Genomic DNA, 24,758 nt, shown 5'->3' on the forward strand with positions numbered 1-24,758 from the left:
TAATACAGGATGCTCTCATACTCATGCTCTCTTGCAGACCCAGTTTTAAGATCTTCTTATTTAGTGATTACAGAAGACTGTAAGAGATAAAAACCAACCAAGGATCTAAAGGCTACCTTACCAAGAAACCATACAAGCGAGAAGCCTGACATGAAAATAAGTATGTAAAATGTAACACTGTACCAGTAAGAAGCAAGAAGCACACCAAGCAACCATTGTCAGGAACTCATGAAGAACTGGAAAGCATTCTACAAAATGCACACTTTTGTCTTAGTATCACATGAATGCCTAGAGGACCAGAAAAAAGGCCATGAGGTAGCAACAATCCTAGATACACCAAAGATCTTGGGCTCATGAATCTTTGCCCTAGAGGTGAGCAGGGAGCTTTCAGAAAATACTATCCCACAACACAAACACTATGGCTGTGAGCCATTAGGTCCTTTACCTGCAGGCTTTCCATGAGACTTCCAGAGTTAGTTTCTACCAAAACATCTACCTTCTGAAGCTTAACAACAACATAGCTTTTTATAAAATGTGCTACCTAAACACTAAGTAACCACTTGATTTAGTGAACATAAAAACTCTGAGAAATAAAGCAGTCTCATCTTCAGTAATGAGGCATCAAAACCCTTGACACCAAAACAGCGTCATCCACATATGAACATCAGTAAAAGTGTCATTCCATAAAACTTGTGAAAAGCAGTTTGAATAAGGAAATAGCCCTCTTCCCTCCCACATAAAATAATGCATTAATGCAGCCACTTATGGCTAAGAGATGAGAAACAGAACCCAAGTATTAGAAATATATTAATATGCTCTGTACACTACAACAGCTTTTGAAAACCAAGCCCATCCACCTGCCTAAAGGAAGCGGATTCAGAGCATGTTAATATATTGACAACATCCACGGAACACTGCAAGTCTAAGCAGAACTGTCTTCCCTAAAGCTGCTGCTCTCATCCCAACCAATTTCATCCTTTCATTTTATTAAACAGACAATTAAACTGATGCTGAATTAACTCCCTTTTCTCTGTACCTGTCAATTCCTGTTGCTCTGAATCTCTAAAAGATTTGCATTAATTTTTTTTCCACCTAATTGCAAATTCAGAAAATCTTTCCTAAATGACTTCCAGTTTTCATTTTTCTAGGTTGAACTGTGCCTGGTTTATCCTAAGTTATCCTGGTCTGTCCTCTGTCATTTGATACTCCAAAACTTTAGACCTCAGAAATAAAAGCTTTTCACTGTCATTAGAGCATTATATACAACCATTACTCTCCTTAATCTCATAGTTCTCACTTAGTCACAGCTCCTCGTTAACACTCCATGTGTCAGAGGACTTAAACACAGCCTATAGGATGGGGCTTACATATTCTTCATGCCCTGCTCAACATGAGAGCAAAACATCCCCACTACACCAACACAGCACATTTGTGTCCATGCACGTACACATGGGGGTTTGTGAGCGAGGAGGTGGAAAATTACCATCTCTGTGTCCATAGGGAAAGAAAACACGTTTCTGCTTCCCACCACCTACTGCAAAATAATAAAACATCTCAGGCTTTTAAGACACATTATTAAATTACACCTTGTTAGTTAACAAGAAGCACAGTAAACTCAAGTCAAAAGAAAAAAAAATAGTGTTTTATTAACTACCACACTGTTATAATACACTTTAAACGTACAATAAGGTAGCCTTTAAATTTGAGGTGGTTTTAAGAATAACAAATGAACAGATTTCCAAATGTTTGTAAATAGGTGAACTGCAGTAATTATTGTTGTACATTTTTTGAAAATGGTATAGCACTTACAGACTGGCTATATAACTTCATTTTGTACATTTTCTATAATTGAAAATATAAACAGTAATTAAAAAATAAAAAGAAAATTCAGCATAATAAAAAACATATATGTTTATCAGTTAAATGTACTGGATACATACAATTTTTAAGGGAAGAAGCAAAAAAGGAAAGATGGCTGATATTTAAATGCAGATTGACTAACCAAAAACTAAACAACAAACAAACAAAAACCTCATAACCCCCCTAGTTCACTATGACTATACCCATATGTTTGGGAGTACTGTCAATATGGAAGTGATTTTTCTTTTGTATTTGCATATGTTATATTTTACTGGTAATTTACATGATGGCTTTTAAGGCCCTGGCATACAGATGTTTTTTTTGGAAAAAGATTCGATAAAAATCACTGCTGAGACGCAATACACCTTATTTTTGGTCCTCCAATGTTCAAAAGAAGGGATATACTTCACTATAACATCTGCCTTACCACCCAAATGCTTCAACCTATACATATTTATTTTTCTTAACATTTTAAGCTTTTTAAACATTGGTTATATTGCCCACCTTGGTTATTGAAAGAATATTAACAAGACATCATTTTGGCAAATTAAATCTTAAACATGGCTTTTCAATAGGATTTAAAAGGTGACTATCCCTAGAGTTCCATGTTAAAATGTAGTTTGCAAAATCTTACAAGAGTAATGCTTAAAATATTGTACATAGTTAACCTAATTAAAATAATTAGCTTCAAAATGACAAGTTGATGAGCTAAGTAAAGCCTACACTATGTAACATTTGCTTGGAAACTTGATTTGTCAGTTATGCATAATAAAAATTCCAGTCATCAAGAAAATTACAAAATTTCTTTTATCATAATGTGATTTCTTTTCACCCATCAACTTCTTTTATCTTACAATAGATAAATACCAACATGTTCTCATTTTTTTTACACTAAACCACACAGGATTGATGCATTTGGTTAGACTACCATTTCCATCGTTAAATTCTTTTTTTTTTTTTTTTAATATAACTTGGTAAAATTTCTTCTCTTCTAGATTCCAAAAGTACCTACAAAACCCATGCAATTTTACCATTTTAATATACTATGGAATATCATACAAAGTAAGGCATTTCAGTGTCATGTATAACCAAGTTACTGTCAATCCAAAAATTTTTGCACATCAATAAAAAGATATCTAAGAACTTAGGAACAATATTCTTCTCACTACTGTATAAAAATAACCACAATTAATAGGTATCTTGTGTAATATTTACTCCATTGTCTCGTTTCCCGAAACTGTGACAAGCTGTAAAGGTATTTCAGTGTTGGTAAGAATATCCTGATTGCTGGTGCCAGATGTGTTAACAGTTCCTATTCCTGAAACAGAACCTTGTTGAATATTTGCAAGGATAAGTGTTGTTCCTCCTGCAGTAATCAAAGTATCATCAGATGTTGCTTCTACTGATGCCAGCACTGTACTGCTAGAGTGAATACCTTTTTTATTCTGATGTGTTTTAATGTGTTTGGCAAGATGGTCACTTCTCATAAAGCGTTTTGAACATTCTGGACAGACAAATTTCTTCTCACCTATCAAAGAAAGAAAAAAAAATAATCAAGAACACTTAAAATTAAACTTAATGCTTTTTAGAGTCAGAATTCTAACAAGAATTATACTGAGGGAGAAAGTGATTGAACATGATAAACTTGTGTGTTACATTTCTTGACACCCATACAAATCCCATACAATTTATATAAGAACTGATTTAATTTTCTGTGTGTCACTGAGCTTGGAGAGATCTTTCAGGCATGCTAGAGAATATAGCCATCTCATATCCTCAGGCTACTAAGTCTCACTGCAATTATTACCAATAAATAACTTCTAGGAGAACAAAACCTACCAAATGGTGGACAGAGAAGACTCAATCCTGTCATCAATGTCTTATAGTGGGTGCTGAAAACTAGATGCCATATTCTAGATGCAGACTAACAGAAGAAGGGAACAATCCCTGTGATCAGGGTACTTGTTTCTGTTGATACAGCTCTGGGTATCATTGCTGCTGGCCTTTGACCATGTTCTACTTGTCTATCAAGATTCCCAGGTACTTTTCAGAAGAGCTGTTTCCAACCTCTCCATGCTTAGCCTGCGTTATCCTAAGTGTTAATTCCATCCCAGGTGCAGTACTTTGTCACTGTTCTTGCTGAATTTCCTAGGATTCCTGTCAACCCATTCCTTCAGCCTCCATCTCTCTGAATAGCAGCCTTGCCATCAAGTGCATTGACTGGTCACCCCAGTTTGGGGTCATCCACAAACCTAAGAAGGTTAACAGAAGAATTCTGTTGATTCCTCCAGGTCAATGAAAAAAATCTTATAAGAAGTCAAAGGATAGATTTTTACTGGCAGGCAGGTACACTAGGATTAACCACATCCTCTGAACTGGATCATCCAACTCGCCATTTTAAAAAACCATCAGTCTGTCTGTCCAGACAAACTGTAACCAGCTTGGATTTAGCATCCAAAATGTCTACACAAAAGCACAACATGGAATATTTTTCACAGACATCCAAATACATTTTTCTAAGCAACGTAAATGCTGATAAACACAAAAATTATCTATCTACAGGTTTTTCCAATATGATTTTAAAAGGTAAACGCCCTGTTGGATGTAAATATGAATATAGTTTGTAAGAAAACAGATAAAACAGACAACAGATTTTAAACTAAGTGCTCCTTGATAAGGTGGAGTATGTATATTAATTCCTTTTCTTTGTATTAGACAGAAGGAGAAATGTGAACCTGAAGTTTCTAATCGGTGGTCTGACCATGAAACTAAAAGGCGTAGAATGCTGCACCATCACATGCTCTTCATTGATTATAGGAATGATATCTAATCCCCAGGCCACCTAGTTCTCTTTTGTTCTTACTGAAGTTTTAACATAGGAAAAGAGTTATAATCTGGTTCAAACAAATGAAATGCATTTCTGAGCCTGAATCAAAGTATTCTGATTAAGCTACATTAAACATCAGCTTAAATGTCAGTTCTGAATCAAGAGGCGTGTGTTTTCTCCTCAGACCTACCAGAGATTCCCAAGTGTATAAATAAGATTTAGCTGATTTTAGAAAAATCACACTGCCTTAAAATCAATCCAATTCAAAGATCTGTTCTCCTCTTAAAAGTTATTTATCCAAGCTCAGTCCATATCACTCCTTTAGCTAAATACACCAGAATCAAAGACTGGAAACCTGTGTGCGTTCTTCGGTGTCGCTGGAGCTCATCGCTGCGAGTGAACCTTTTGCCACAGAACATCCAATTACAAACAAATGGACGCTCTCCAGAATGCCAGCGGAGATGAGCTCTCAAATGTGAGGTCTTCCCATATACTTTGCCACATCCTGGTATGTGACAAATGTGTTGCTTCTTTTTTCCCAAGTTGGAGCCTCTGTTTAAAAAAGAAAAAAAAAAAAGAGAGAGAGAGAGAAGTTATTCATTCTAATACATTCCTCCAAAATACTGGTCATATACATACATGGGGCTACATATACCACAACAGATCTGCAAACCAACCCAAGAAACTTCATGTTCTTGTTTCCAATACAACTGGATTCCAGAACACTTCATAAGGAGCTGGAAATAAATTCTATAAGGCCATCCCAGCTCCACAGAAAATGATAAATTCAGCTGTGTGTGAAATGTATGTGATAGAAGCATAATCTTTAAGAAGCATACATGTACATGAAGTTGGAAATACAGTTATTACAGCAGTTTGTACCACTTTGATGCTGAAGTGTCCCTATTTTACACTTCTCAGAGTTTCAGGCTTTTACCATATCAAAGATAGTTTTGGCAAAGAAAAACACAAAGTACTGCAACTGCCAAAATGGACACTGGAGATTCTGGCAACTGAGTAGAGAACAGATGGGACTTCTGGCATCTCGGGGAAACCTGAGAATCAGTTTGGGATTTGAAGGCAAGCAGACTAACCTGAATGCTTTCACTAAAAGAGGTGAAAGCTGTTCTTGCTGACGTTGAAACGAATTCCTTGGTTTTCCAGTTAAAAAACAGAAATCCATCACAATGAACACAGAATTCACAGATCATATAATCCAGACTAAGCTTGATGCTTTTTTTTTATTTTAAGGTGCTGTCTCACTGAAATGGCAGGTGACCAGGGGAAGCACCTGATACGACAGCCTAATTTATTCTTTTTTAATCAAATCACAAGCGATAGACCCAGAGAAAGAGATCAGTCTGGCCAGTGCAGGGCATCATGATTGATTTTAGCCAATTTAAGAGTTTGCTACTGCTGAAAGGGGCACTTGAGGGAATAGGTCTGGCTGACAACATAGCTATATGAATTGTAAATGCTGGTACAAGGGAGGAGATTGAAAAATGCAGCCAGGCATCAGGCCACCTTATTCATCAGCAACATTAACTTAGAACACTGTAAGTGGATTCTGAAATTACAGTCTTGGGTGCTCCATCCTCCATGACTGATTATACAATTTTCAGCTGCTTCCCCCTGGCAATTTTTTTCTTTAAACTGGGTGCTTCAGCTTCTGATTTACATCTAACAAAGGTTCAGGGTAAAGTGTGTACATACTTCAAGGAGCTAGCAATTGCCACAAGCATTTCTGAACATGCACAAAAATGAACTCACTCTAGAAACTCACAGTATCTAAAGGGGATTCCAACCTAATCACATATGTACCCAAAACATTACAGACAGTCCAGAAAAGAAAGGAGATAAAATCCCTTTAAGTCCTTGGAAATGTTTCTACGAATTCTTAATATAGAGCAATCTTCATAGTGTTTCATTAGTCATTTTATCTCAAAAGGTAAAAACATCACCTGTACCTACTAATTATTTGTCATGACAAATACAAGGTTTGATTTCAGAACAAATTCAATAGAAGCAGAAGCAGAGTCCAGAAGGCTTTTGATCCTGTTGCAGCAGGAGAATCATCTAAGGACTTTATCCTCACGTCTTCTCCAAACAAACCCTAATGTCTTCCCCTACACAGAAATTAGTACAAATATTTTGTAACTTGGCATGATATAATACAAAAATTGGATGGAATCAATTTTTCATCAAAATTCAATTTTGACATCAAAATTCCCTCAGAATAATGTTAATATTTCTAGGTCAATCATTTGAAATGGCTTCATTGCACCTCAAGTCTAGACTGAAGGAAACCAAGGTTCAACTCATGGTCATTGCTGTGCATAGCCGTTACAGAAGACACAATTGTAAGCACCTCACCTAACTGCTGACAGAATTCCTTAGCACACTCTGAATTTCCAAGTGAGGGGAAGTTAAGAGTCCACAGAATGAAACTCACAAGACTACTGTGAATTAGCAACTAAGTGTATTTATTCTATACAACTTCATATGGGCGCCTGCAGGTTTGCTTCATGTGTGCTCTAAACTAACAGGATACAAGCCAAATTCTATCTGGACACTTTGCAGCTGTGACAGTCTGGCACTATGCCCTAACACATGATGCTGAGAGGCCTTTCTTGCTGGCCAATAGCCACCATCACTGAATAGATGTATGTGAATCCAGCCTACTCCTTGAGTGGAGTTTAAAAACTAATAATATTAAAGTATTTCCATAGTACATTTTAGCTTTATGAAGACTGGATATGACGTTTCTCAATAACCAGGCAGACTGCCAGAGTTTCAGCAGGAAACACCTTCATCCACTGAGAAACTGGACTTTATATTCAGAGTATTTCCAGCAATAACATTAAGTATTTCAAGGTTAAAACACACACTCATTAATTATTTGAAGAATGTGGTTTTTAGAGTTACAGAGCTGCAGTGGTACTCAGAAGCACAGCTCCTCTATATATCAGACAGTAGTAGCTATATCTCAATGCAATTCCAGATGTGATTGTTAGGAGGGTGAAATCTCTAGGTGCTACTGAGAGGAGACTAAACTTACAACTTAACTTCAGACACCTTAACTAGAAGCCTAATACATTCTATTTGGAAACAGAATCATCCTTTGAGGCAAGTGTGTCTCTGTCCACTTGCTTATTCCCCATTTATTATATAAGCTTGGGGCTAAAAGATATAAATTTACAAATCTAATACATCATCATCTTCCCTTCCTACTTTCCTTCCCACCAAGTAAGGCAAAGATGATAGTGGCTTTCCACTTCACAAAACTGGTACAAATTTGAAGACTGCAATGTAGTTCAATTCCAAAAGCCAACAACAAAAACCAGAAAGAACTTCTCAACTGGCCTCTGAATCCAGAGCAAGCAGCAAGAAACACCAAAACAAGCACTATATGATAAATGAAATTATGATGAAGTCTGCATATGTGAAGCCATTTTCCTTTTCCTTCTCCATTCAGAGCATAGGAGCAATAGTATTAATTGAGTGAAACATTATTCAGCTTTTCCACACTGATTTAAAGTACTTTTCTTGTTTTAATAGTTACATGTTATTTCTGTACTATGCTAAATACAAAATCATTCATTTCTCCAGGGCTTTTTTATTTCTCATCATAGGTACTGACAACACTCACAGTCTCTAAGAAAACATTAATGGCTTTATCTTATCATCTTAACATTTTGGTATGGTGAACCTCAACTAGTGCAATCACTTTGTATCTCCAGCTATGAGGCACAAAGAGATAAAGGCCAAAATTGTCAAACATCCACCAGCTTGAGGCGTCAAGGTTAATGTAGTAGAAGCATATTTTCTCAGAGTACTCTACATGTTCATAGTCTGCTCAATCAAGTTCCTCACAGCAATGAACTCAGTACTTCTGCAGTGGAAAAAGTGGGGTATATAGATCTACACCTCCAAAATTTCAGAGCCCTGTTGCTGCAGTCCTGTGTCTTGTTCCCTAAACACCTCCCAGTTGCTGCAATAAGTGAAGCAGGTGATAATCATTACACAGCCCTGATTCATTCTCTGTCAGCCATCCCATCCATCAAATGGCACCAATGCCATTTGAAAATAATAGTATGCAATCAAGTAATTTGAAACAAAGTGATAATGTATATGCACAAGGAATTAAGTTAAAGTTGCCCAAGATATCTTAACTAAGCATTTGCCCGATTTTAAATTTTGCAACTTGAACAACACTTTAAGAATTATGAATGCTATCTGAAAGAATTTACAAAAGCAAATGTTTTACCATCTGAAACTCTGCAAATCACGGGCAGAGTTGAAAGACTAATCAAAACTCAGAATTCCAGCACTAGGGATAAACAGGTAACTCTAGCAGCTATGGAATATAAACACTCAAATATTTTTTCAAGCGGGCTTATTCCTTTCTCCCAAACTCTGAAGGAATTCTGCATTCTGGTGGGAAAGTTGCTCTAGCAACTGTAAGCACTTTCACTCTTTTCTGTTTCCCCACCATTGTCTCCTTCATTATCCTGTTTCTCTTCCAGTTCTAATTCTTCTCACATCCTGACTTCTTGTCCTACTTTTCCTCGTTACTTTGTATGTTTGATGTGTCCAGGCCTTCCTTTACAGGGGATTTCAGATTCTCATCTATCTTAACTCTGTCGTAGCTCTTACCTCAACTCTTTCCCAAAAATCACATATCTGAGTTTTCAGACAGACTACACCCTTCTCCAGACTTCCCAAACCATCTCTCAAAAAGATTCTCTCACGGCCTGAAACTTTCAAATTTCATTTTATAGCAACTCCACTCAGAAGGAAGAGGATTTTACAGTATAGATTTATAAATTAAACCACTGTAGTTTGGAATAGAGCATGAGGAAGATTAAACACCTGGAATCTCTGTTTCCTAAGAGCACATGCAGTGCAAATCACATTCCCAGAGTTTCTCCTGAAATGAAACAAATCTCAACCCAGGGTGTACTTTGGGCAGATTTTCACAGCAGAGCCAGAGTTCACCAACAACTTAGAAATGTCTGTACCATGTTGCAGTGAACTACACATAAAAATTTAACAAGAGGAATCTGATGGACAAAGATGCTGCATAACCCACAGATATTATCACCACCTTTGCTGGTGATGTAAATGTATCAGAGTCTTTTTCTCTTCAACACACTTAATGCTTACTCAGCGTGGCTACCTGAGATATCACCTCCCTGTGCTTGCAAGGCAGGTATTTAGAATGTGCAGCAGGAGCTGACAAGAGACTTGACAAGAGAAATAACTCAGCCAGTGCTATTAGAACTCCTAGCGCCACTGGACACTGAGAGGCTCTTCAAAGACATTTTAGTAATTTACACTATAGTTCCCAAATAAATAAAGATCTCCATTTTAGTGAAGAAACTGTTATCAAAATGGACAAATTTTAGCATATTGGAAAGAAGCCCCTGCACAATTCTCTCAAGCACAAACACAACTAAATATTTTCACTCGTAAAAGGCAGCTTGTTACCCTATCTCTTTCATATGCATAATCAAGGCATTCAAAATAAGTGTTTGGAAGTAAAATAAAATCTTCAGAACAAAAAAATAGTAATATTTTAATGAGATGCACAATAATAAAGCATAGGTTCCAATGCAACACTGAAGTTTAATGAATTGGAACTTAGTACCTCTTTGTTATTCAAGTCTCACTAATTTTGACTGAAAACAGTTCAAAATTTTTTATTTAGAAATATTATACAAACCTTGCTATACTATACAAACCTTGTTTTTCCTAGGAACCCAGTGAATAAGAAAACTAGGAAAACTGTATTTTTGTAACACTCCAAAGCAATTAAACTGTGGAAAACTGCTCAATCACCGAGGAAATGCAGGAACACAGGATTTAATCAAGTTCTTGACATATGATAGGAAGCTAATTACAGATGTGCATATTCCAAAATATTTCATTTTCATATTTTTAGGGCAATATTCTATCCCCCTTACTTGTACTAGGTGACATCTAACTCCAGATTTTTTCAACTAATCTCATAGGAGTAACTCAGAAAGGATGGAATAATCTGCTTTTTCATCTGCAAACCCCAAAATGGAAGTGGTAGTCCTTTATTGCATAGTCTCCTTTGCATAAGCCTGTAATTTCCTCTCACTGCAGATAACTGCTGTTAACAAAAGCTCATTTTTTCTTGCCCATTATTCATTTTTCATCATTAAATGTGTGATGTGACACTGAACTTTACATACCTTCCACCACCTTCTTTGCAGTTGGGACATGTACATGCCACTCGTCGCAGTCTTTTCCCCTCCTGATGTGGTTGGTCCCCTTCCTCATCTACAACCTGTACTCTCAAATGTGTTAGATCATTAGTATTCAGTGTAGAATCACCACTGAGCTGCCACTCTTCTGGATCAGGATCCTCTTCTTTAATCCTAATATCTGGGAAAAAGAACAAACACAGATCTGTAAGTAGCCCATTAAATAGACAGAAAGGAAACCATAATGATCAAATGTTTTTATTCTTGAGAGCACTATGCCAGTCAAAAGTCAACAACCTTAAGTGCATTCTGACATTGCTTCTGTGCCCTTGTAACCTGTAGTTAAAAGTTTATCTTACTATACATTTCAAAGTTGAAGATAAGCTATCACAAAGTATTATAGTTTAAGTTTGAACTGCTCTTGGTGAGGAATGCTGTCACCAGGAGACTACTGCTTGCTTGAAACTTGGGAAAAACTGAGGAACAAGAGGCTGGACAGAGGTTGAAGAAAATGTAAACACATGTTTCAAATGATCCTGAGTAGCCATTTCTGTTTCCACAGCATTTCTGAATTAGCATCACATGTAGTAGCAACAGCCTTCCTCAATGGTCTTCAGAAGGTTTTAGCATGCACAGAGAAACATACAGTAATGTGAGAAATCAATCTAATAAAAGGTTTTCACCTGAGAAAGACTGAGATACCTAAGGAAAACAAATAAATTAATATTTTTGTTCCATTTCCCCTTTTCATCTGAAATTTATGTCTTCTGCACAACACATAGAAAACATTTAGGGAAGAATGTTATTCAGCAGCATTAGACAAAGATAAGTAACAGATGAGCCACATCAATGTTTTGATATACCAGCAGCCAAAGTAGGTCTTAGCAGTTTTTGTATGCAAAAAGGCCTCCTAATTATTCCTTATAGGATGGACATTTGCAAATATGTGTACCCTCTCCCTACAGAGCATTCATTCAATCTAATCCAAGAATTAATTACAGTGTCATAACAACAACTGTTTTAACAAATTTACATTTTAATAGGAACATCTTCCCCTCAAACACTATTCTGCATTCCCAGTGGACTCCAAGTCTGAATTCCAAAAAAAGACAGTTTGTATGTATTATTTTAGAATGCTGAACCCCAGCCCCTTCCATGGTTCAGCAGAGTAGTCTACTTTGAATTTTTTCTGTGAAAATGATTAGCCACTTATTAGCACAAACTAATAAGCAAACAAACATAATGTAGTGTTTGGTTTGTTTGTTTGTTTTTAAGCTTCAAATTAACATCTGTCTATCTTTCTGGACACATTCAAGAGACTGCTTTTCCAACAAAACAAACCCAATTATCATGTAGACTTTTATCCTTAAACACTGAAAGCTTAAGCATTTGAGCTTTGTGGCCACTCTTGAGTTCTTTCTGGGAGTCAGTGCATCAGCCATCATATCTTTGTAATGAAGACAAAGCTGCAGATTACCTGCTAAAACATAAGAAAAACTGTGCTGGGTCATAGGATGAAGAGCATCCTGTCCCAGTAGAGATCAGGAAATAAACCAATAACGAAATATGTAAAGAGTAATAGTTACCTGGTCTACCTTCAAAGTCAGCTCCAGTATTCATCTGCTTAGAGATAAAGGATATTGCTACACAAAAATTTGCTTGATGATAATAGAGTCTCAGCCTAGTCACCCCCAACAGCACAGTCTGCCTTTCTTTTGCACACATACAACCATATACAGGACTGCCCTGCACCCTACATCACTGATGTAACTACAGTTAAAGTAATTCTCTACGAAATCACTGCATTCAGAAGAGAATTACAGGTCAAAACCAGGGAAGTCTAGAATATTTATCTGGTTTGGCTGCAAAAGTCAGTGTTAGAAATTAAGTTTGCGTGAATGGGACAGGCTCTGAGCTGTGGGAATCCAGGAGCAAGCAGTCACATCTGCTGATTTTTTACACACGTGGTACAACTGTGATAAGCTTGCCCAAAGTCACCTGCACACCTTCACTGTTATCATCACAAGTTCACAATTTCAGACAGCACCATTATAAATATCTTTCATGTGAAGACCTAGAAAACCTGTGGCAACTTCTGGTCTTCTACATGAGCCACCAAACTACTTTGCTAACAAATTAAGCTATTTTTTGAGACTCAGCTAAAAAATAACTTTATTATCTGTATGTTATAAATAAAATTGGTTTTATATAAGCAAACATTAAACCACGATAAAACAAAGTTTACAGAATTATCTTTCAAATAACTACTAAGTATACTAATGCATTTTAGAGCAACTTTAGAAAAAAGCAGAAGCCTGATTCACTCTTGCACAAAAGGACACATAATAGAAATTTAAATACAGCAAGGCTGCCAGCACAGGCCAATGCAAGTCTCCAACCAGTTCTTTAGGACTGTGTTACACATTATACTCCAAATTCTCTTACCAATCAAGTAACACAAAGTATACACTGTATAAATTCTTGTTTTATTTAAAATAACAATTAAAGTACTGTTAATAAAATAACATACAGTTTTAAAAAGGTAATTTCATTATGATCTCCCTAACATGACACAGTGTGCCTGCAAAGTCAGTAGCTGAATCCAGTTAAGACTGCATTGATATACTTCCAAAGAGACATGCAAAGATGAATGGAACAAATTAGGGTATGGATCTGTGCTCTCAAGACCCAACTCCACTACTGAAGTCAAACATTCCATATGATTTCTCCTATTACACTGACCTCCCAAAGTCACACTCTAATAATAGAGATACACATAAGAGTAGAAGCATGTCCAAAAAGTCTATTACTGCATGCCAGTATCCATGACTTTCTACCTTCTATGCAATGTCTGTTCCACTTTAAAAGGTTTTGTCATGAGCTCCTTTCATTTTTTCATTAGTATCTCTCTGTTTATTCCCAGTTTCTCCCAGTCACCACCATTCCTTCAGCAGCACAGAGACTTATAATAGTTCTATAATGATTGATGCATAATTGGGAAACTTACTGGGACAAAAAAAGAAAGGACAGAAAAACACACCTAACAGTTGAGGATACTGCAGAAGACAACAATTTGCATAGATATACAATAATTTATAGCATTATTCTAAAAGATGCAAAACTGAAATGAAGACAAAGTAGCACTGTGTTTTTAATTTTGTGCTGTGCTTTCTGGTTATCTTGGTAAGGCAGAAAGTGTAGCTATTGCTTTAGTTATTCATCAGAAGGAATATCTTTTACTCCTGGCACACAGAAAAGTACAACATAAACTGGCAATTCACAGACAGGACTTTTTAATACTTATCTGTGTAGACTATACTTGAAACAAAACAAAACTAGAAGAAATATCAATAGATAAAGTGTTTATATAACCTCTCCAGGAGTAGTATAGCAGAGAGTGAACTGCATCAAAACTCACAATGAATGTGATTGCCTTATATGAGGTCCTCAGAACCAATGAGTCTGTTGCCCTCCAAATCGGTTTTTACATTATTTCAAGAGATAAGGTTAAAATTCCACCAGTATTTTTTGGAAGGAGGAGGAGGGCCACTCATGAAGCTGTTGAAAGGGCAAACTATGGAGGAGAGCTGGAGATTAAGTGTTCTCCAATGCAATAGTATCTGAGATGAAAATTCATGTAGATAGCAGAGACTACATGTCTCCCCAGTGCTCTTCTAGATGTGCTCTATTCTAATTCAGCCTCAACTGAGAGAACTCACATAAACTCTGCAAAAAAAGAGGCCTAAAATAATTTATATAATTCATAAAGTCATGACAAGATGATGCAAACACTAGAAAATTTGAGGCTACTTTTGTCTTCTACCAAGGCTACATAAAGGTTACATTTTCTTCATTAGTCTTTTATTTCCATGCTTTCAAATCTCTATATGCCCTTACTTTTAAATTCGAGACTTAGTTCTAGGTAAGCATGAAGGTGAACTTTAGACAAAGTTATTGTTGCAAACTGCCAATAGATTCTGAAAAACATATATTGGGTTCAAGCTCTGCTTCCTGTCTAGTGTGCTAGATTTGGTTTAGGTTTGGCTTTTCCAAGATGGAAATTGGGATCTTGGTGAATAATTCTGATCCAAAGGTAGTATTTCATAGTCACAGAAAGTCCAGAGCTGGCTACAATACGGAACAAGACTGAGTACATTTGGCAAATAAAACCAATAAGCAAGAGATTTGTTTAAAGTGTTTCAGAGAAGGGTAACTAAACTGACAGGATGAAACAATGCAGATGGAAACACAGTTTCAACTATTCTTGAGTACACGTGAACTATAATCTAGGTGGAGAGACATACTGTTGTCCACTCCTATACCCAGGTCATTTACCTACTTCTCCAGGTATCAGATGAATGCATCAACTAATCTTCACATTATGTCTTCGTCTGTTTCAAACAGAACTTAAGAATTTCTTCATCTATGGAAAAAGTTTTAGTTTGCCCAAGAGCCACAGAAACAGGGGTAAACTGAAAAGGGAAGAGGACACAGATTTTTTAATATATCTGCCTTTGCAGAATGTCACAAAGGCACACTTTATTACATTATAACAGTCTGCAAATTGTGAGCTTCCAGTTCAGCTGCTCTTCCTAGATGCTGAAAGCCACCCTGCGCTTTCACTCAGCCAAGCTTTACAAGTTCCTGATCAGAGAAGCAGAAATATGGTTTGAACTGAAAAAAGATTTTCAGCAGCACTGCACATACCTTCCCACAAATTTCCTCATAAAATCACAATTTGACTGCCATTTAAATTGTTTCTGATTGTTTATTTTTCCAAATAGGGGCTTCCCTTCCTACCTTTCCCAAGAAAAGATATGTAAAAGAGATGTTCATTTCCATTTCCTTTCCATCTTCTCCTGTTGTTTTCTGTTTTCTCTACAGTTCAACCCACATTCCCTTGGAATTTAAATTTCCTAAGACACTGTTCTTGTTCTTCCCCATCTAAACTGAACTATCTAAATCAAACTTCCTCTACTAGCTGACCAGCTGTTCAAGCCTTTCAGACAGGAAACTCAACAGAAATAATGATTTCTACTCTGATTTGCCCCCAAATCTTAAGTGTGAATTTAGACATTTTTATTACACAATAAATTACAAGGCAACATGAGGTACACTGCAAAGCATCATCTTGAAATACTGGTGAACCTCAACTCAGAAAAAAGACTGTCATCTAGATTCAAGAGCTCTAAATCAGACTTTAAGTTTCAGAGGAAAAATAACTGTGGTGTACAAGCCTAAGAGCAGGACCTTACAGTGCTCAAGCAGTACCAGCAAAATTATTAAAAATACAGTAACAGATTTGTTTCCTTGCAAGAAATGCCACACAGTGTATTGCCAACTGATCCTATACATTACTCTAAAGCAAATATTTAAGTATTTAAATGATTAAAGTTCTTCAGGCAGTGCTACCTCAAGGAACACACTACGCATCAAGGAACAGTTACTTGCCCTACAGTAACTGTACTCACCTGAGATGTCTACAGATTCTGGATTCTTATAGACAGTAATGCCTGCTCCAGCATGCACTTACTTTTTCTATTCTCCTCAAAGCTGAAAATCTAAGAAGGTCTAACTAAATAGGGGAAGAAGAGTTGACCATGCTTAATACTGAAGAAGCCGCTAACTCCAGAAATATGTAAGGAAAGCAAGTGGACAGCGAATTCTCTGACCAGGAGGACAAAATGCTTCCACATAGAAGAGTATCTGACTGCTACTAGGGTCAAACAACAGAATTGTCAGCAGTAATTCAGGAAGACAAAACTGTTCAGTAAGTGTTTCTGTCCTGTATTTAAGTAAAAGCCAAATAATTGTCCCACTACTAGATGACAATGAAAAGCTTCCCACTGACAGTAAAAACAGCTACGGAAGTAAACACTTAATAAATCAACAGAATGATAATTTTCATTTGACACTTTTTAAGAGAAGGCTGAAGAGCTCTCCAGTTTTAATGCTGTGAGCCTTTGGCCATGTGAATGCTCCAGTGGGTTTGAAAAAAGTTAATACTGTGATAACACTGAAAAAGAGTAAACAAAGACTCAAAGAAGTAGGGACAGAATTAGTGCACTCAAAATGCAATTATATGAACAATTAGATTAAAAACTAATTTTTTTATTTAAATCAATGATGACACTGTTGTTGATATAATATACTTGAGAGTTCTGCACAGCGAGTGTCTTACTAGGATACAGGAAAACACTTTGATTAAATGAAGTACAAGACATACTTGGAATACATGAATTAAATACTGGCATGAATTTTAGATGCAGGTTGAGAACTATCATTTCTCTATGATAAAATATGACAATGCCATTGACAATGTGCATTTTGATTATCTTTTACTCTTGAAATTACTGCCTTTTGAAAAAATATGAGTCTTCTACAAGCAGTAAAAGACAACCCACCTACAACCCAGCCTGATCTTCAAGAGGGCAATCACAACTAGGGTCCTGGTGAGTACTCCTAGCATTATAAAAAGACTGTCATTGTCCTTGCAAGAAACTTCAGATACTTTCTATAAGCCAGATGCAGTGACAAGTTTGGTTCTGATCTCAGACATCAGAACAAAATATGTGATCCTGCCAGGAGGTTCAAGAGGCAAGAAAACTGCACAGGACCTGAAACAATGGCCCTAAAGTGCTGAGACTGAAAAAAGACACAAGACAAGTTTCCAGCCTTCTTCTTACATTGTAGCAGTTCTGGAAATAAAATCTCTTCCCTCTTTCATTCCATGGATACTTGCCATAGATCCCCACAGGTATATGAGAGTATTCATTTTGTGCCAGGGTATCTTGCAAAAGGAATGTGTACCTGAAACTGGAAATATACTCTTTTGTGAACATCCTGAGCATATCTGAGACTAAGGTAACTCAAGCTAACCCCCTTAGCTCTTAGAATCTATACTGCACTCCCAGACACTCAGCATACATGACCTATATTTACTTACGAGTAACATACATGCAAAAAACTTTCACCTTCCCACCACCAGCTGTGAAGAAAATTCATTAATAAGCAGTTTTGGAACCAAGAGGAGAAAAGCCCATGAAGTACTAATGTAGAGGAAGGATGCAACAATTCAATATTTTCAAGAATTTGAAGAAAAAAGATCCTTCTATTCCACAATAAATATTGCACTAAAAAATTAACCAGACTAACTGAAGTTCTGCAAACTTTAAGTGAGATAATTTACTATGTGCTGTTATAAGCACAACTGCGAAACACAAAAAGCATGATCATCTAATTCTTCCACAATTTATTAATTTCCTTTGAAAATGATGCTAAAATAAGGAATGTAATTTAAGCATGCTGACAGCAAACTATTTACACAAGATTGGTACATAAATAGCTCTAATTCCCACACTAACTTAAACTCATCCGTTTCCAATTTAATTTTCATATTAAGAAAATAGTGGGAAGAATTGTTTCAACTGTTTTGATTTTGTAACATAAAAACTAAATGCCTCAAATGAAAATTGGATAGCCAGAGAGAGACTTTGACAGATAAAAATATTTACTAAACATCACTACTTCAGTTTACTTCATGCATTTCATAAGACTTTTCTCTTTTGTAAATCAGATTCTATTTCAAAATTATACCATGCCCTTGTCTCAAAGTCTTGTTATAAAGAATGCCTTAGAAGGAAAAACCGCATAATTGAAATTAAAATTAATAAGGTTAAAAACTGAAAGTTATAAAGAAAAAAACTAAGCTGTGAAACACCGAAAACCAATCAAAACTGTTTGAAAAGTTCTAGATGCTGGAAGAAAGCTATGCTTTAAGTAGCACTCTGCACTACTTCATCAGAAACACTAAAACATTGAAACAACCATCCCAGCAAGTAAAACTGTGAATACTTCATTTTTTATTTTGTTTGTTTCAGCATTTAGACTGTTTTAGGAAACAGATATTAGACCAAAGCCTCACCAGGTATCAGCAGACACATAATAAATTGTCTCTTGGGCAACTATTTACCTTGAAAATTGTCAGCCAATGTTTTGGTCAAATTTAGAATAGCTGAATTACTCCGGCATGCCAAAGCCGTCAGACTGCGGCAGGAATGGGATGGGATGGGATGGGATGGGATGGGATGGGATGGGATGGGATGGGATGGGATGGGATGGGATGGGATGGGATGGGATGGGATGGGATGGGATGGGATGGGATGGGATGGGATGGAGCTGCCACCACACACAGGCAGCCACTCCCACTCATAGCAGCTGGGCAAGCCAGCTACAGCCCTGACTGGAGGGTCAATAGCAGCAAGATGAGTCCTTCAGGAGCTGTGTACACTGCTGCAGAACAGCAGCTGGGAAGAGAGATGTAGGAATGAAGACCTCAGCGTTGGAGTGACACTTCAGTCAACTCTTGAAAGGAATCCATTTGACTTGATTCCAGCTGTAGACCAACCTGGAAAACTGTTTGTAGGCTAGAGTTTTTTTCTACTAAAATGAATGAATCTTCCAGGTGAGTGTGTCTGAGTTGATAAGCAGTAGTCCATTCTCAAGCCAATGCTACCTTCTTTCATGTCATTTGCTAGTGTCTTCAGGTGCTACTGCATTGGTCAAAAGAAGTATGTAAAAAAATTATCCAGCATCCTATTACAAGTTATTGCAACCTATACAAGACCTGGTAAAGGTCTTATATAGGTTGCATATATATGCATATATATGGCTTGATCCCAAGCCATTTTTTCCAGGAAATAACCAATTCCAAAGTGATTCACTACATTAATAAATTAGCTGAGACACTATTACAATTAGAATTTTATTAACATCATTAAGTTTCCTTTAGCTGGACAATGGCTTGAGGGCAGGGGGAAAATCCAGTAACTTTAAAATTCTTCCAAACTGACAAAACTTACAGGATCAGAAACATGAAGGCCAAGTTGGTACATTTCAGTTCCTGAAAGTTTTCCAAAATAAACACTACATTATATGAAATGTTTGAAGAAGAAATCTATATAAACATGCTAATAAAAAACTCCACCTTTCTTGACCAGGCAAGTCACTAAAGAGTAATGTGAACTGTGCATGTAATGGCTCTGTTTGTTATACAAAACACAGTATTTTATTACAAACTGCCAACAAAAGAAGTACACTTCTAGAGAGCTTTCTCAGGTTTAATTTCCTCTCAAGACCAGAAGAGTGAAGCCAATACTCAGGTGAGAAAGGTGTCTCCCTGCAGTGCTTAACATATAGACACTATTTGATACAGCTTTTTGCTAGAAAAGCAATGCTGAGGAGTCCTGGCTGTGAGTAACCAATACCCTTCCCCTGGTCACCACAACACTGAGCACAATGAGGAACATGAGCTCTAATAAACATCCTGAGAAAAACAAGCTTGGCCAAAACTTTCCAGAACAAATTCACTGCAATGTAGGTCAGTGCATACGTGTGCCTTGTAGAATGGACATTTTGGTACAAACTTAATTACTGGACATCTTTTGAAGAAAACTGTATATTTACTGGACAAAGCTATTCGTTTTGTATTAGGGTTTCAATGGTTTTCCATTATGTAAACAAAATGTAGGACCTAGGTAAAAACATTTTTCCCCCTCACACACAAGCACAGTAAAAACATCCTCTGCTGCCTACCTGGGGAGTGAGCCTTGGAAGAACACCTCTCACACAATGGGCTGTAACAATGAAAATCTAAAACCTAACTGCTTTCCCAGCCACACTGCTAACAAAACAGACTACATTATTTGGACTTCAGATAATTACCAGCCATCTCTGACACAAAACTAGGAATACACTCTTTTTATTTTTGCCCCAGGTAGACAAATTTTCTTAAATGAAAACAGAAAATACAGCCTGACTCTACTTGGTATGAAAGGAGTGCATTATCCAGCTTGGGGGAGAAAAAACAGGGAAACCCTTCTTATCTTGCTTCAAAGCTCTTTGGTAGTGGACAAAAAAAAAAAAAAAGGAATCAAGTAGCTTCACACCCTTGAACTTCTCTTGTTCTGCTGTCTCTTCCACTTACCTTCTTCTTTCAGTTTAAAATTAAACTGTTTTTCCTTATTTGTAAAACAACAATATACTTCTGACTGAAAAAAGCCCCCTATGATTTCATAATCTGCTTCTAATTGTGTATTTATTCTCCAAACTGAAGAAAGGTTGTGAGGGGTTATAAATAAGAAGGAGAGGAACACCTCTGAAAAAGATTCTCTCAGACAAAACACCAGATGCATATGGAAAAGACACTGAAAGTCAATCAAGATAATTCAGTTTGATTCTGTCAGCAGTGTCACACTAACCATTTTTGTGGAAAAGAGAGCTTCTTCTAACATAATGGAAGGACCAATTACATTCTCCCCCAATTTAGGGACGGGCAGTTTTAATACCTTCCAATCCATTTATTATTCCCAGACAAGTGGGAAAAATGTTACTATAAATCTCCACCTTATCTTTAATATAACCAGGTGTTTATAGCTATGCACTTCAGGCAAGAGTTTGTGCTATTCATCCAGTACTTCTGCCTATTTAATCACATCTCCCATATCCCATGTAGTGTCTTGCCTTCCCATGTGAAATTCCTTATAGAATACAGTTAAAGAACACTTGATGGAACTCCCTAGCATTTTATTATAAACCACCATTGAAACACTCTTGAGAATGATCAACAGACAAAATGATACACACCACAGATCAGACTCAACTTCTTTCTCATGTGCCTAGCTGGTTCAGGGTTTTTTTGCTTTTTCTCCTTTTCCTTTCTAGTCTTCTTCTCAAGCTTCTGCTACATTAGTCCACAAGCAATATCATTAGCTACATGATCCTATACTAAATATAAATCTCAGAAAAAATCCTCCTCGTATTAACCAGAGAGCTAATAATAATTAGTAAAGGGCTCTTTTTCTGAGACTTAGATTCTGACATCTGAGTTTAGCTGTATTAACATGCAGGATTATATGCCTTTTGTTACTGACATCTATGTCCTTGGAGCTAACAATGTGTGATGGAGACAAACCAAGACTTCCTGTGGTCACTGTAAACAGAAAATTTAAGAATCAAGATCAGACAGAAGAGCAAATGCTGTGAGCAGAGCATATCCCTTTGGTGCTGCTGTCTACAAGCCAGTGAAAAGTAGGCTTATCTAGATCTGAATGACTTTACTTGATGGTAAGTTCATAATACAGAAGTAAATTCCAAAACAAAATTAACTAAAACACATCCCAGCACAGTATTTTCAATTCAAATTTTAGATTTCAAAGGGGAAAGCAAGCTTCTTGACACAGAATACAGCAGTATCAGAAACTATATAGGTATTATAATCAGTAGCCTTTTGAAACAAAGCTCAGCACGTCTTCTAGGCGTGTTTCACTTAACATTGCATTCTTCTCGCAAGCTAAAATAGACATACAAACCATGCATGCTTCACTTAAATATTTATGCTTCAGTATCTTGATGAACCAGAGGGCTGGATCACATGACTATAGTAAAACAGTGATTCCCAGGCTACTTTGTGCAACTCTGCCCCTCATAACTAGCCTAAGCACAATCCAATAATGTGTTTGAGTGGCTTCTGGTATAGCAAAACCTCCTGAACTACAATAATCTCTTACTCTTTGTTTAGCTAGTTATGCCCTGAAATTAGGAATGGACTGTATTAAATTTATCAAAAATAAACAGACATGTTTATTTCTTTTCACATTAAGAAACACCTATTTTAAGAAAACAGTATTTCTTCTCCACCAAGACAAAACACTGTGGTACTTATACTATAAAATGTAATACAAGTAAGCAGTACTGAAAATTCACACATACTCTTAAGCATAGCCTCCATTTTGATATATGCTTGTTTCACTGACCCTTACACAAGTTCCCTACATCATAGTAACATTGATAGTAAATCAGAAGGAAATTAATTTAATGAAAGAGCAGATGAATAACAGCACCTCAGGGGGTCTGAAAATTTTAAGAGGAAAAAAAATTGCATCAACAGAAATATTTGTATTTTCCATAGAAACGTCATCCATTCAGGACTAGGAAGAACGGGTATGTTAACGATACTGATGCCTTAGAAGAGTGGCAGCTGACAGCCAGATTTCCCCTTTTCAATTTAGTATACAAATCTTCTCTTGTACTTAAACCTTTAAGTAAAAACACTGAAGTGCTGTTAACTAATATAACTATTTGGGAATTACATGAGCTCATGCTAAAAAGGAGTGAGGTAGGACTATGTTTTAAAGTCACAGTTTCTACCTGACCAGCATTTTTACATAAAATCTATCATCATGATGTTGAACACACTGTATTTGTAGGCTTCAATAGCAAGACAATGATGTTCTGATTATCGCCATTTAAACCAACAACATGCAGTAATAAAAACCAATCTTTTGTAAAAGAGTAAAATAAATACCTGCAGGACTGCCAGCATTTTCTCCTTGGTGCAGCTGAATACCAGCAGAATCTATAGAGTTTACTGTAACTGTCTGTAGATTTGGCAATTGAGCAGTGCTTAGACTAACTGGAGTTGATGTCAACGCACCACCTGCTGCAACTTGACCAAGAGTGAGAGTCTGCACAGGAGTCAGAGTTATTTGTTGACCAGGTGCATTCTGAATTTGCAAGTTCTGCAAGTTCTGCACTCCTTGCACTTGAAATGTCTGCCAGGTTATCTGCCCAGAAGGGGTCACTGTTTGTGCCTGAATTAGGAAAGTTCCAGGATTCAGCTGCAGTTGAAGATTTTGAAGAGCCTGTTGAGATATACTTTGACTTGCTTGAACACCATGGATTGTCTGTTGCGCAATACCTTGTACAATCTGGGCTTGACTGGTTGGCTGCTGCGACTCTTGTAGCTGTATGTGTTGTACAATTGGCTGTGCTGTGGAGACCTGAATATTCTGAGCCGGCGTGTCATCAGAGACTGATGTCTGGATGTAATTTCCCTGAAGATCAGAACCATGAACTTGACCACTAGTTGTGGTCAAGTCATTTGCATTTTGTTCCAATATACTTGAACTGTCTATGGTAACGGGCAATTGTGATGAAGATGACGTTGGCACAAATAAGTCATTATCAGTGGCAGTTTCTGTAATTTCAGGAGAAACTTGCTCACCAGTCCTCTCAGAAGTATCTGAACTATCCATGGCCTGTCCAGTATTTATCAAGTGCCCATCTGCATTAATGCCTGCTGTCATGGTTTGAGAACCACTGCCAAGTCCCAGAGAATCTAGATCAACACTATTAATGGGTACAAAAGTAATATTCCCTGGCAGACCAAGAGGGACGTTAGCAACCACTTGCGCTTGGCCAGGGTAAGACGAACCACCAATTGCAACTCCCTGAACCTGGACTTGACCAGACTGACCAGATAAGATATTCTGAATATTAGCTGAAGATGTTCCAGAGGCAATGATGGTTTGATTCGAGCCAGGAATGATCTGAATTTGACCAGTTTCTTGATTTATACTGCTATTATCAGAAGAGGCTGCAAAGCCAAGCTGAACCTGCTGACCATCCGCTGTCTGGATCTGGGGTATTACTTGGTATTGTACGTTAGACACTGTACCATTCGACGAATCTGATCCTGGTGCAACAGAAAAGATTTGTTGATTTTGCAAACTCTGAATAGGAAGGACATACTGCCCACTTGAAGTTACTGTGGCAGCACCTGGAATCTGTACTATATTACCAGCTTCGTCCTTTATAGTGGTAGGAGCTGCAGACAAGACCTCCCATCTGTTTGGAGCTCCAGCTAATTGCACAGAAGCCAAATCCCCTGTCTAAATAAAAAGAAAAAAGAAAACAAAAAATTAAAACAAATGTTGTACAGGCTACGTGTTAGACCAGTCATGCAATTCAGCACTAGATATTGACACACTACTGGAAAA

The 24,758-nt window shown here is 37.0% G+C and overlaps 1 protein-coding gene across 2 annotated transcripts in view; it reads right to left on the minus strand.

Moving 5' to 3' along the window:
* Window positions 1-1,620: 1,620 nt before the first annotated feature.
* The window catches only part of SP3 (Sp3 transcription factor), a 34,374-nt gene continuing 11,236 nt past the window's right edge, over window positions 1,621-24,758 (minus strand). Inside the window, exons 4-8 of one of the 2 annotated variants that reach the window (XM_063162162.1) lie at window positions 24,560-24,650; window positions 23,285-24,454; window positions 10,909-11,101; window positions 5,043-5,239; window positions 1,621-3,388 (exon numbers count right to left, since the gene is read on the minus strand). In XM_063162162.1, coding sequence (XP_063018232.1) covers window positions 3,072-3,388; window positions 5,043-5,239; window positions 10,909-11,101; window positions 23,285-24,454; window positions 24,560-24,650 — 1,968 coding nt within the window. In that variant the 3' untranslated portion in view covers window positions 1,621-3,071. Of the gene's footprint in view, window positions 3,389-5,042; window positions 5,240-10,908; window positions 11,102-23,284; window positions 24,651-24,758 lie in introns of both variants that reach the window. The other variant, XM_063162161.1, reaches the window with a different exon arrangement.

This window comes from Melospiza melodia, chromosome 8, assembly GCF_035770615.1.
Source record: "Melospiza melodia melodia isolate bMelMel2 chromosome 8, bMelMel2.pri, whole genome shotgun sequence".
Classification (NCBI taxonomy): Eukaryota; Metazoa; Chordata; class Aves; order Passeriformes; family Passerellidae; genus Melospiza; species Melospiza melodia.